General features: G+C 39.9%; 1 protein-coding gene across 7 annotated transcripts in view; it reads right to left on the bottom strand.

The window, feature by feature from the left end:
- Positions 1-12,420, bottom strand: part of adgrl3.1 (adhesion G protein-coupled receptor L3.1) — a 109,055-nt gene that overhangs the window by 79,105 nt on the left and 17,530 nt on the right. For all 7 annotated transcript variants that reach the window (XM_046412694.1, XM_046412721.1, XM_046412737.1 and 4 more), the window contains one exon: positions 2,489-2,651. In XM_046412694.1, the coding sequence (XP_046268650.1) occupies positions 2,489-2,543 (55 nt within the window). In that variant the 5' untranslated portion in view covers positions 2,544-2,651. The remainder of the gene's footprint in view (positions 1-2,488; positions 2,652-12,420) is intronic.

Raw genomic sequence — 12,420 nt, 5'->3', positions numbered from 1 at the left:
ATAAATGAATATTACACAGACCAGAGTGTGTGGATGTTTTTGCTATCATTGTCCAAAAAACTATTAAAAACCAAAAAATGAGCTATTCCGTTGCCCTGGATGCCTTGTTTGTTTATTTATTAGGATCCTCATGGGTATTATAATGTATTACTTCACACCTAAAAATTGTCCCAAAAAATGCACTACTTACTCCTGCCTGAGTAACTAAACTAAAAATAAATAAATAAAAATCTAAAGTGCCCAAGTGCCCTTAAAGAAATTTCTGTTCATTTTTAAGCAGGAAAATATAGCAGCAGGGGCTGAGAGACACAGACAGAAAGTATCAGACCAATATATTATTGGTTGTTGTGCTGTCCTGACAGGAAAAATATGGAATAAGAGCAGGCTTTACTTTTAACTTTGTGAAATATCCACACATCTTATGATGTGGTGTTCACTTAATATGTACAACTGTAGTATTTTTACAGCACCAGCATCATCAACAAGTCCACCCTGTCATGCTCATGCCAGAAATACACTCTAAACAGCAGAAAATATATTTTTTATTATAAAAAAAAAAAACCCTTGCTTTCCTGTTCTCTTTTATTTTTCTTCACATAACCCTGAAATAATGACAAGACGCGGCTCGGCGAAAAAGATGGAGTGCTGTGTGTCCTCAAGCTAAACTGTCTTTGTTTCAACTAATCCTTGCTAAGTATAAACAGACATGATTTGCATATGTCGACTTATTCTTTAGACATTGATGCAAATACCTTTGACTGAAACTCATCTCTTGGTGTTACAGCAAAGCCCCCGTTGTTTGTGTGTCTAAATGGCTGCCTGTGTGTGCTTCCTGTGCGCACATGAGTGTGTTTCAAATGAGGATCTGTGTCCATGTGGGTGTACAGTATTTCAGCATATCAATATATGATCTGTGCACATTCATGTCAGCAGGCATGTGAACAAGTACATGCTTGAGTGCGTGCGTGTCTGCGTGTGTTGTATGTGTCTGTGTGTTTGCAGCAGTTTTTCCTCACAGCAGTGTGATTGACAGCAGCCATTAATAGGATTAAGTCCAAGTGGGCCAGAGCTCCCTCTAGGAGTCTTCAAAGCCTACCATCACAAGGGAGAAGAGGAAACATACAGATACCCTACTGGGGCTGCATCTGCGTGTGTGGGTGGGTGCGTGTGTGATCTGTGTATATGAACAAACTAAGTTAGTTAAGTGTTTCTAGCATGTGCTTGTGTGTGTGTGTGTGATGTAGAGTCAAAGCTGCACTTCGTTGGTTTGCAGTTCTGAGAATATAAAGTAAATCTGAACACATGGACCTAAACTTCATTATTAATACACAAAAAAATGTGTTTCTTCATGGGAACACGCCTGCAAGTGTGTGTATCTTTAGTGACCAGAAAAATAGAGATACAACTTGTTAGTGTTGGAACAAATTTCATCTCTTTTTTGTAAAAGCTACTACAACAACCCTTTATCTTGGCAGTGACTTTGAGTGGGAGAAGCACAGGTTTTCTTCATAACATCAATGATGGATTTGTTCTATTCAAGCACTGTGGTAAGTCGTGACAGTGTGACACTGAGCCAACATGCACAATGCCAGGAGGACCCTGACACTAAAACAGCTAAATGGAATTTAGCCATTATTCATTTAATTATATACACCTGTGCTTTTCTCACTGTGACAAGTCAACAATAATATGATATCCACAGAAGCTGCTGAAAAGTAAACACCTCCAAAGTTTAGACTGGCCTCAAGTTGCTTGAAGTTTACTTTTTCAGTGATTAATATGTTATGAACAACTGACTGCATTTTTTGACTCGCATTTTGTCCACGTATATGCTATGTAGCAAAACATACTGGGACACCTGACCATTACACCAACAGAGATTTTAATGACATTCTATTCTAAATACACAGACAGCTTTGTATCTAAAACAGCTTAGACTCTGCTGGGAAGGCTTTCCACAAGATTTTGGAGTGTTTCTGTGGAAATTTTTTGCCAATTCATGCAGTAGAGCGCTTGTGAGGTCAGGCTCACAGTTACCGTTCCAGTTCATCCCAAAGGTGTTCAGTGGGGTTGAGGTCAGGGCTCTGTGTGTGCCAGTCAAGGTCTTCCACACCAAACTCATCCAGCCATGTCTTTGTGGACTTTGCTTTGTGCACTGGGGCACAAACAGGCTGGAATAGAAAATGACCGTCCCCAAACTGTTGCCACAAAGTTGGAAGCACAGCATTTGCCAAAATGTCTTGGTATGCTGAAGCATTAAGATTTCCTTTCACTGGAAGTAAGGGACCTAGCACAACCCATGAAGAGATGTGTCTGGATACTTTTGTCTATACAATGTATGTATGAAGCCTACAAAATATTGGAAATACTATGCAATATATTACAGTCCAACAAAACAGCAATGCCAAAAACACAGTCTGGGTTGCAATTCACAGTCCTGAATGTGAATGTGTGTTTGTTCTGTTGTCTTTGTAGACTTGTATCTTACCAACTGCAATGGGAGCAAACAAAGTCCAGACGAAGAGCAGGCATCTGGTCCACATGACGTCTGAGGTTGACCTGGAAGTAGATATGGAGGTACTTCCTGCTGAGCCCAGACGGTCTTGTGGTGAGCTGTTCACACAGCTCGCTGTTCGTGACTCTATACAGACCTTCAAAGGGACACAGAGAAAGGTTTTGTTCACTTGGATGCCATGTATCAACAGATTAAAATGTTTTAACTCTATGTATTTGGTATAATCTGTATAAGGTACATACAGTGTATACACCATTACCCCATAGTCTCTGTACAACAAACACACACACACACACAGAGATAGAGAGAGAGAGAGAGAGACTATATTTATCTCTTTAAATAACTCATCTGCTTATGCAAGAATCATCCTTAACTATTAGACCTCTGGCATTTGCTAGTAACCTTTTCACAATTCAAAAAAAAAGACCAATTTATAAAACGTGCACCAAGCGCTTACAATAGAAAACAAATAGCAGCGTTCTCTCAAACTGAAAATTCAAACCACAAAAGACAAATATATTTTCCTGACGTCCTGTTACTCTGTTTACATATGTAAGGTTGATGCTCTAACAAACAGCACTTCACATAGGTCAGTGTAGCTTCCTGCAGACATCAATCAATAATTACCTTAAATGACGCTGAGAGAAACACAGAGAGCACAATATAACTAAGAGTAAGAATACAGTACCCACTCAGCACACTCAGTAGTTGTTATCAAAACCCTATAGTAGTCTGACACGATATGAACCAGCTCTCTAGATTGTGCGTATGTATTATAATGTATTTTGTTCATGTTCATATGTGTGTAGACATGTCAGTCAATGAACGAATAAAATCAGATAATAAAAGTGATCCCTCAGTCGCACACACTGCTAGATGGCAGACATAATGTAGCTCACGACAGATGCGGAACTATTTTGTAACTCCACATGCATTTGTTTGAGATGCAAATAAGAAAACCCATCCATCACTGAGTTGTTCCTAAATTGTCTTTTTATTGTCTTTACAGTCTCAAATTATCTGACATTATGCTGTAACTGTTTTTAAACAGTCAAGAGCTGTTCTGATTTTTGCAGAATTTACAGCTCCAGTAGAGCAGAAGTAAAAATAAGCTGATAGCGAATATAAAACAAGAACAAGACAGGAAAATTTGTGCAAACGCATATCTCACAAGACAACACGCCATATGCCGAACAATCCACGAAAAGCAAATCTGTGAAGGAAATGCAAGATTAAATGCTAAATGTTGGCCTTGTAAAAATATGAAAAACACAATAAAAGAGTGCTTAATGTTTGCATAATGATGCCGCCGTCTGTATTAGGATTCACTTCACTTGGTATTCCACATCAGCATCAATGTGTGAAATGTATTGATGTTCCAATCTAATTGTTCATTTCATGGTCTATCAGCTATAAACAATTAATAAGAAGATGGTCTTTGAGATTAGTTATAGCAGTGACAGACTGGTGAGCATCATTTCACCATCTTTTTTTTAAATTAACTGATTAAGCTGACCAGCATTGTTCAATCACTCGCTCACTCGCCCACTTGCTCAACCAACAGCTAACTCCATCACTCTCTTTCTGCACAAATTCACTTTGTAATTATGAAAAACTAGGATCTTTATCCATTTCTTCTGCTCTGTGGTAAGCCATATTTTTTTTTAAGTCTGCGGAAGGATCATTGCATCAGTCGGCCATTAAAAATCATCTTAGTTGGAGTCAAATAAACATAATTTCTCATGGGAGTAGTTCAAAGCTAACAGCAGCAGCCCAAGTTTGTCCCTAAATGTTCACTGTTTTCAAGAGAACCCATGACCAGCTTCAGATAAACAGGCGTGTGTGTGTGTGTGTGTGTGTGTGTGTCTGACTTAGAGAGACTGCAGAAATTTGTGACAGCGGCGGACAGATGGAATAAAGCAGACAGCCAGAACCATGGGAAATACATCATGTGTAACAGAGACTATTGATCAGTGTGACCGTATCAGACAATAGCCAGCTATCTCCGTCATGCCATACTGTGACGGCAAATAGCTGCTTTGGCACAGTCTTTATCCTGGATATTTTTGGATAACTACAACTACTGATATAAATATACCAGATTTCTTTCTTTATTTATAGAATCTGTCAGAATGATACAGACCTTTCCATAACCCCCAGAGACATATTACAAATGCATAATGCATCTTCCGAACATCTACAATGACAAAACGCTTCATGCTGCAGACAGGACAGATAGACAGAAACACCCAGAGGCATATGTACTGCAGAATCTGAATCTCTGGAAACAGACCTATAACAGAGACACACAGTGTCATCAGAGCTGTGCAGTCATCTGGGGTTTTATTTACTCCATTCTTTTTAAGAAGTCAAGGCAAATCCTTGAAATTGCAAATTTATTTAAAATTATTGTGATTTAAAAGTAAAAAGGCTGAAATTAAGTTTACCAGAGCAATTGCAGGAGAAAAATCTATCGACATTCCAGCGTATAATGGTCTTTTGTTTGTATTCACTCAGACAGCTTTTCACAGTTTTCTCTTTTTCTGAACTTTTAATTTTTGGGTCAAAATACAACCATTGATTTACTGACATTACTATATACTATACTGACTACACATTTCTATTTGACAAGTCTGTAAAGGCTTAGCTGAAAGGGAAGAACACACATTTTCACCCACAGACACAGAAGTGTGTTCTCACATCACTTGTGTGAGAACACACATTTTCACGAAACCGATAGTGAGAAACATCATAGAGGTGCTGCGAATATTTATTTTTTTCTTATTTTAACGTGAACTCAAGCTATCATCTCTTTTGAATAGAGCACCAGTCACAACAGCAGCATAGTTTTGTTACACCAATCATAACAGTGCTACTCAACAAAGTAAAAGTAAGTGTAAGGTTTTAATCCCTACCAGTTCGGAGCTCCTCAGGCGTACCTAACCTCCAGTGCTGCATTTATGTTACACTCCTATTCACCTTTCTACACATCAGCTGTTGCAAGTTTCGATGGAGAGTGATTTCATACCTGGTAACAATGCCTGACAAATCCATAATGGCACCAAGTGATAGAATTACAATAGACTCCTGTGCTCTATACTTCCCCTCGCTTAAACAACTCAACAAGCTGCTCCATTTTGATTGATTGGTCCCTAATTCAGTTGAACATGAGCAATCTGACCAGCTGTCCCCAGCCAGACACAGGAGGCATACGCTGACATATGGCCGGACGCCACCAGCCACAGCATTCCACTGTTTCATAATTCAAAAGCTATTCCATCACCCCGTATGCTCCACCAGCATCTCACCCGTCAGTTAATTAACCCTCTCATTTCCACCGTACTCATAGTGTCTTTGTAGACAATAGTTGCGTGAAAGCCTCAAGCAGTCCAGGGCTCATCAAAACTCAAATCACTCAAGTTATGTTCATAATTCAGCAGGGCTGCACACTCCCATATGTTCAAATAATGATGCAAAAATATGTTCCGTCTAGGGTCCACAGTGCACAGACAGCGGTGATCGCCCAAAGCACCACCCTGTTTCTCTAACCTGTTTCCGTTTATTATCTTAATGCATTGATTGGTTAATAGATTATGAATAAACAGACTGTAATGGTGCTAATTATCAGAGCATATGTGATGTGTTTACACACCATATTCATCAGCTGATCATGCACATAAGGTTTGGAAAACATCATATGCCTGGTGTAAACCCACTCACTGAACGATGAAATAATCAAGATATATACTTTAAATGAACTCAGTATTTCCTATCCTGAGCTAGTTATGTCTCACAGGAGATCCTCTCTGGCAGACTGGCAGCATCTGCATAAATCTGAGCAAAACATCGACTAATAAGCAGGATCAGACCAAAACAAATATCCGTCCCTGGATCCAAGTCCTTTGCTTTACCTGCTGTTTCTCTCCATCTCTGCCCCAGTTCTAGCTGCTCACTACACATCTATTAATTATTCCAGAAACATAAATACACATTACATTTTTGTTCCTTCCAGTCTATTTTGCCTCCAGTTTATGGAATATGAAATTCACAATATCTGTGCCAAAAAGTAGTTTAGATTAGCGTGACCTTATTAAATAAAGTTAATTATTTCTCAACAACAACCTATTATTTAGTGTACCACTAGGACAATCTTGCATGCATAAGTGACTTGGTTTCTATGTTCTATATTTTCCTGCCCTGAATTTTCATTTTCTATAGGGTGAGCCTTGAAAGAGCTGTTGCCGTGGCTACTACACACAGACTACATTGCACGCATCCATGAACTAATTGATGTTGGGCTGATTCTGTGCACTGAGGCAGCCTGACCCGTGTGTGTGTGTGTGTGTGTGTGTGTGTGTGTGTGTGTGTGTTCAGTCCCCTAACGAGAGTCCTGCCTGTCACAGCACTCCTCATTCGAGATTCTCTTTTTCACTAATGAGTGCTGACCGGATTGGGCTACATACATACATGTGCACGTGCCCTCACATACACACATTTACACGCACACACACATGCTTAACACTGGGAGACCAGATGCCCTAGACCCTTAGCCTCCAGGCAAAAGACTCCCAAATGTGTACACCCCATGTGTCTGCATAAAAGAATACCGTGTTGATGTTAAAACTGTATTCTGGAGCCCATGTACTAATTTCCTTTATCTGCAGATAAACATCCATAGAATGTAAGTAGGCTATGTACTCAAGTGCAAATTTGAGAGATTTATACTTGATATTTCCATTTTATATGACCTTGTACTTCTATTGTACTTTTTAACTGTTACATTCATCTGACAGCTTTACTTACAGGTCTCTTTTCAGGTTACAACTTTGCAAGTAAAAATGACGTGTCTCCACAATCGCCATAGTAAACTTAAGAATTACATGTCTCTTTATTGGTTGAGAAAAATCAATCTTAAGGTAACTGAATTGGGTTTTGGATTAGTTGGAAAATGCATTGTCCTGAAGCTGAACACAGAGCTGTTTTTCAGAGCCATGAAAAGTTTTTTTTCCAAGATATGTGGTTTACACAGGACAGCGATTCTTTAAGCAAATGATAAAATATGATGCACTACTGTAGATGAAAATACCCAATAGCATTAGTTAAAATGAGCACAACCTTAAACATTATGAAATAGAGCACACACATTAATAAAGAATATTACACCAATGTTTCTCTTATATATACTGTGTGTGTGTGTGTAAGTGTGTGTGTGTAGTCACATCAAGTTGTCCAGCATTCTGTACAGATTTATTTTTTCCCTTTGCAATTTTTCGCCACTTATTTTTTCTTCACCTGTTATTTTCACTCTTTAAGTCTTTTTAGTTGTTCATTCTTTGCTCTGTTGGAGAGAAGTCTGAGTGGAACAAAGCTCAGGGGGCCATGTACCGTGTTCAGTAAAATGGCATGTGTCTGCCAAGCTCCAGTAAATTACCTCCAGTTGGCTTGCTAGGGTAGGTTTAACCACCATGGACTAGTCCCATGTGTTTGCATGTGTATGTGCGTGTGTGTGTGTTGTGTGGGTGACAAAGTGTGAGTGGGCATGGGCAGTGCAGCAAATTATCATTAACGCAGGTAGATGGGCTGGGTGAATTTTGATTAGAATGGCCATGCACACAAACACACACGCATGCCCGCACACACACACACACACACCACGCAAACTCAGGTAGTTAAATTGGCAGTGTGGAGCTGAAGAGATGACTAATCAGGATACAGGACCTGATGGGAGCCTGGCCTGTGACCCATAATGAGAGACATAAGACACTAGCATGCATGTGCAAATAAGCACATGCACACACACATACAAAGCATGCACAATGCAAACAAAGCCACACACATTTAATATGCACACACTCTAACTACCATGAGTGATTTTAAATAGAAGGTCCACCCTCATAATTTTCCAGTACTGATGAAGCCTGAGATACTGATTAGCGGTGAGTTGCCCCTGGGCGTGACCAGAGTCTCAGGGAAAACATACTGTCACCCTCCAACAATATGGATGTCTTAACAAGTAAACCACAACACATATCTGTACTATTGCATGTGCCCGGGTGTTTTGGGAAGGGGGGGTTGACATACAAGCCTCCCCTCTCGGACCACATTAAAATCAAAATTAATAATGAGTCAATGTCACGTGTTTGTGCTGGCTAAATCTTAATTCAACAAGACAAACAGTCATGTCAGCTTGTGTCCTTCATTTTGAAACTATACATTTAGCTGGTACAGCCAGATACAATATGGCTGCTCCCACAGGCTATTTTATAGCATGTACAGTACAATACACACAGCTAAGTTCACAAGTGTGTGTGTGAGTAGGTGGGTGAGGGGCTGGTTCACTGTAGGAATGTGCACAATTGTCATCGTGCCCCGAAGACAAGTGGCCTGGCTGGCAATTTATTTCATGCAGCGCTGGCTGTAAATCCTTTGTGTGGCTTCACAGCAAAGAACCGCAGAGTGCTGGAGTGTAGCCTTAAAGGTATAGGTCAGCCCCACATCAGTATGACATTCTGTGATCTTTGTGGTCCCAATTCCTCAGTCTTCAGTAACCAAATTAAAAATAAATAAAAATAAAATTGAAAGAAAGAATGGCAGCGGCGATGCATGTCATGTCATGTTATATATACTAAAATGGATCATTTTTGCTGTTGCACTTCTTGTTGTATTTAAACATCTTATTGTGCATTTCTCTAGCTCTTATAAACATAATTTAATTGAAGATATTTTCTATTTTAACATGCTATCATCAAGGATAGTGCACAGTGACAGAGCAGAGCAGATCAAGGCTGAATCTGGTCTCCTCTACATTTAGCATGAGAAAAATTCATTTTGATTTTAAAGAGATCTATCCCTTTAAAATAATTTCCACATTAAAATAGTTCAAAGCTCTGGGCTGCGCACCTCATCCTCTCTCTTCATGTTAGACATTCTACGCCCGTCAGAAAATTGCGTCTGGGGAGGCTCCGGCTTTGACCGGACCACTGCTGTTTCCGCATGACTGCCTCTGGCTGCTCTGAGGACGCTCCCAGAAATCCGATGCACCAAAACCACCCTGAAAATCCACCGCCAATGACCTCGTCTGTAAGGCACTGCCTTTTTGATTCCTCACCGCCTGGCGGCTAGACACCACACTCTGTTCTGCTCTGAACTTTATGCTCCAGTCTAATCAACTCTACGAGCCCCCCCCCACCCCCACCCCCCACTCATGAGAGAAGATGGGCTTAAGCGCGGATGTGCAAAGGAGAATGAAGGGAAGAGGAGAAATGGAAGAGATGGGGGAGGCAGGGAGGGATATGAGAGGAGATGAAGGATATGGGGGGTGTTGAGGAAGAAATACATGGATCAGGTCAGGAAGGAAAAAGGCTGAGGATGATAGAAATGGAAAGAAGGGATAAAAGAGGAGTTACAGAGGGATGGAGGCAGAGGATAGATGGAGGCAGCGGGAGACAGTGCCAAAAGTGATCATGATGAGTTGAGCAGAATTTTACAGCAAATTAATAACGTAAGACATTTATCTAGTTCTATCCTGTCAATTGGTAGCCTGCCCTCAGATACTTCAGGACAAAGATTTATTAAACAAAACATGAAGACACCATATAGTGATATAAAAAGATCAACTGTCAGATGTAACAGGATAAATATGTATATTTAATTAAAATGGAACTCATCTATACACTCCTAAAAAACCAAAATGCCGGAATTAGCTACATTTTTAGCTGATGTTGATGTTTGGGCTGGTCAAAACAGAGCTAAGATCAGACTTCTTCAAATCGCTTTCACTATACAGTAATGTACCAAGCAATGTAGTCTAGACTATTAAAAAAAACTTATAAAATTAAGGTAAAACAGACAAAGCCAAACATTAGTGATTGGATTCTATCTGTTTAAAGCTCACCTTTGCTAAAGCTAATTTGCACTTTTTCCAACCCTGTTCCAGTGATTGTACTTCATCAATTTAGTAATTGTGTTTGTTACGCCTCATAAATAAGTCAGTAGCTGAGGCTTAAAAATTCTAACTGGAGAAAGAATAAGTAACACCTGTTCAGCTTGTACTCCTCAATGCTAACTAGCCTAGCTTCATTGCCCTTTACAATATTCAAACACTACACTTTCTGATTTTATCTGCTTCTTTGTTCTTTGGCTAAATGGCTTTTGGTTGAGTTTGGCCAATAAGTCGTGTCCCAGAACAAACACACAGCATAATCTCAAGCGCATCCCAAATGACAGGCCAATAAAGAGAGAGACAGGGCCGTGCAAACAGCGAAAACTTTATGTATTGCAATTTATCTATTTGACACGATGACATAAAGAAACATATGATGCTATCAAAATAGTTCAGTTAACAACTCTTTTCCACTGTATTTCTAGGTTAGTTTCCTGTTTAATAAAATCTAGTTTGCTTTTGTGTTTGTTTTCTGGACAAAATTATCCTGTGAGATTCACTGTCCATTTACTTTTCATACAATGTTTGTAGATGTACCTGTTACTAACTCTCCCAATTATCCCGAGAGTCTCATTTTTCAATGTCCCTTTCCACTCATGTCCTTGGTAACAAATCTACTTCATAAATCCATATTGTTGAATATACCCAGATACCCTCGTTAGGTCTGGTCCCTCAGTTTAGGCTATAATGCCTGTTAGCAAGTTGGCAAGCATTCACTTATCTTTTCACCTACAAATGCTTTAAACACTGTGGATTTAGATATTGAAGTTTTTAAACTAAATTCCTGGGGGTGAACCTGACCTCTGCAGTGAGTGATCATAAAGCCTACTGAATTCAGCAATTCAAATCTGACTCCAAACGAAACTGTAAAGTTGGCAGCCTTGCTTTACTGTTTCTGTAGTTCCTGCTGTCTGCTGTCTGACTTTGTTAGGCACTATAGTACAGCAGTATATAGCAAATTTCCTTGTAGGAAATTACTCATCACTCCTTTTTGTGTCAGGACAATATTTGTCATCTTAGTGTAGCCCTAGGTTAATTCATGCTAGAAACCTTGGTTAATGGCATAACAAGAGTAAATAAATGATGCGTAACAACAAACATGTCACGTGCCATATGAAAATAAACACACAAGCAATACAGTGATTCATATGCATACACATGTGTAGGCTTTCCATCCTGTGTGGCAGTGTAGCTGAGTAACCCATAAGGGGGACGTTAATGGTTTACAAAACTGCCTCTGATACAATCAATTATGTCAACTGGAGATGCAGTGATGCTGATTCCACTGCCACTGCTGTTGTTTTCCTCCCTTTGATTCATTTGTCTTCTCCTTCATAGCACCCTTTCTCTCCCCCGTTGCCATCTCCCTCTCTTCCGCTCCGTCACAGTGCTCTGAACCCAGTACTGTCACAATGGATCCGTCAGAGCTGTGCCTTAAAGCCAGAGGCAGAGAGAGGCAAAGTTTGTGTGTGCACGACTGTGTTTATGTGCAAGAGAGAGAGAGAGAGAGAAAGAGAGAGAGAGAGAGAGAGAGAGAGAGAGAGGGATGGAGTAGGTTGTCCTGTACAGTGCAGAGAACAGCCACCTCAGCAGTGAATGATGCAGCATCAAAAAAGGAGGCAGACAAACTAGCAGGATACGACACTCGTGGCCTAGATTTAAACCCTCACGAAACGGCTGGGTTTGGCTAGCAGGTGAATACAACTGAATGTTCACATGCAGCCAGATTTTGATCTTGAGCCTTTTTTTTTTCATTTGTCAGTTTTTTTTTAAATTACATTCTCTTCCCATTTATTTATATCCCCTATTGTTATCCTCCATGCAGCTTTGTTTACATATCTGTTTTCAACAGTTCTTCCCTCTTGCTGTCTTTTTGGCTTTTATCTAAGGCTGCCTCCTCTCATAAAAGATGTCTGAAGATTCTCAGGACCTAGATAATGAGACTCCCACTAGGAAGTATGTT

Source organism: Scatophagus argus, chromosome 2, assembly GCF_020382885.2.
Source record: "Scatophagus argus isolate fScaArg1 chromosome 2, fScaArg1.pri, whole genome shotgun sequence".
In the NCBI taxonomy this organism is placed as follows: domain Eukaryota; kingdom Metazoa; phylum Chordata; class Actinopteri; family Scatophagidae; genus Scatophagus; species Scatophagus argus.
The sequence above is the reverse complement of the archived record's forward strand: the minus strand, read 5'-3'. Positions and strand labels throughout refer to the sequence as shown.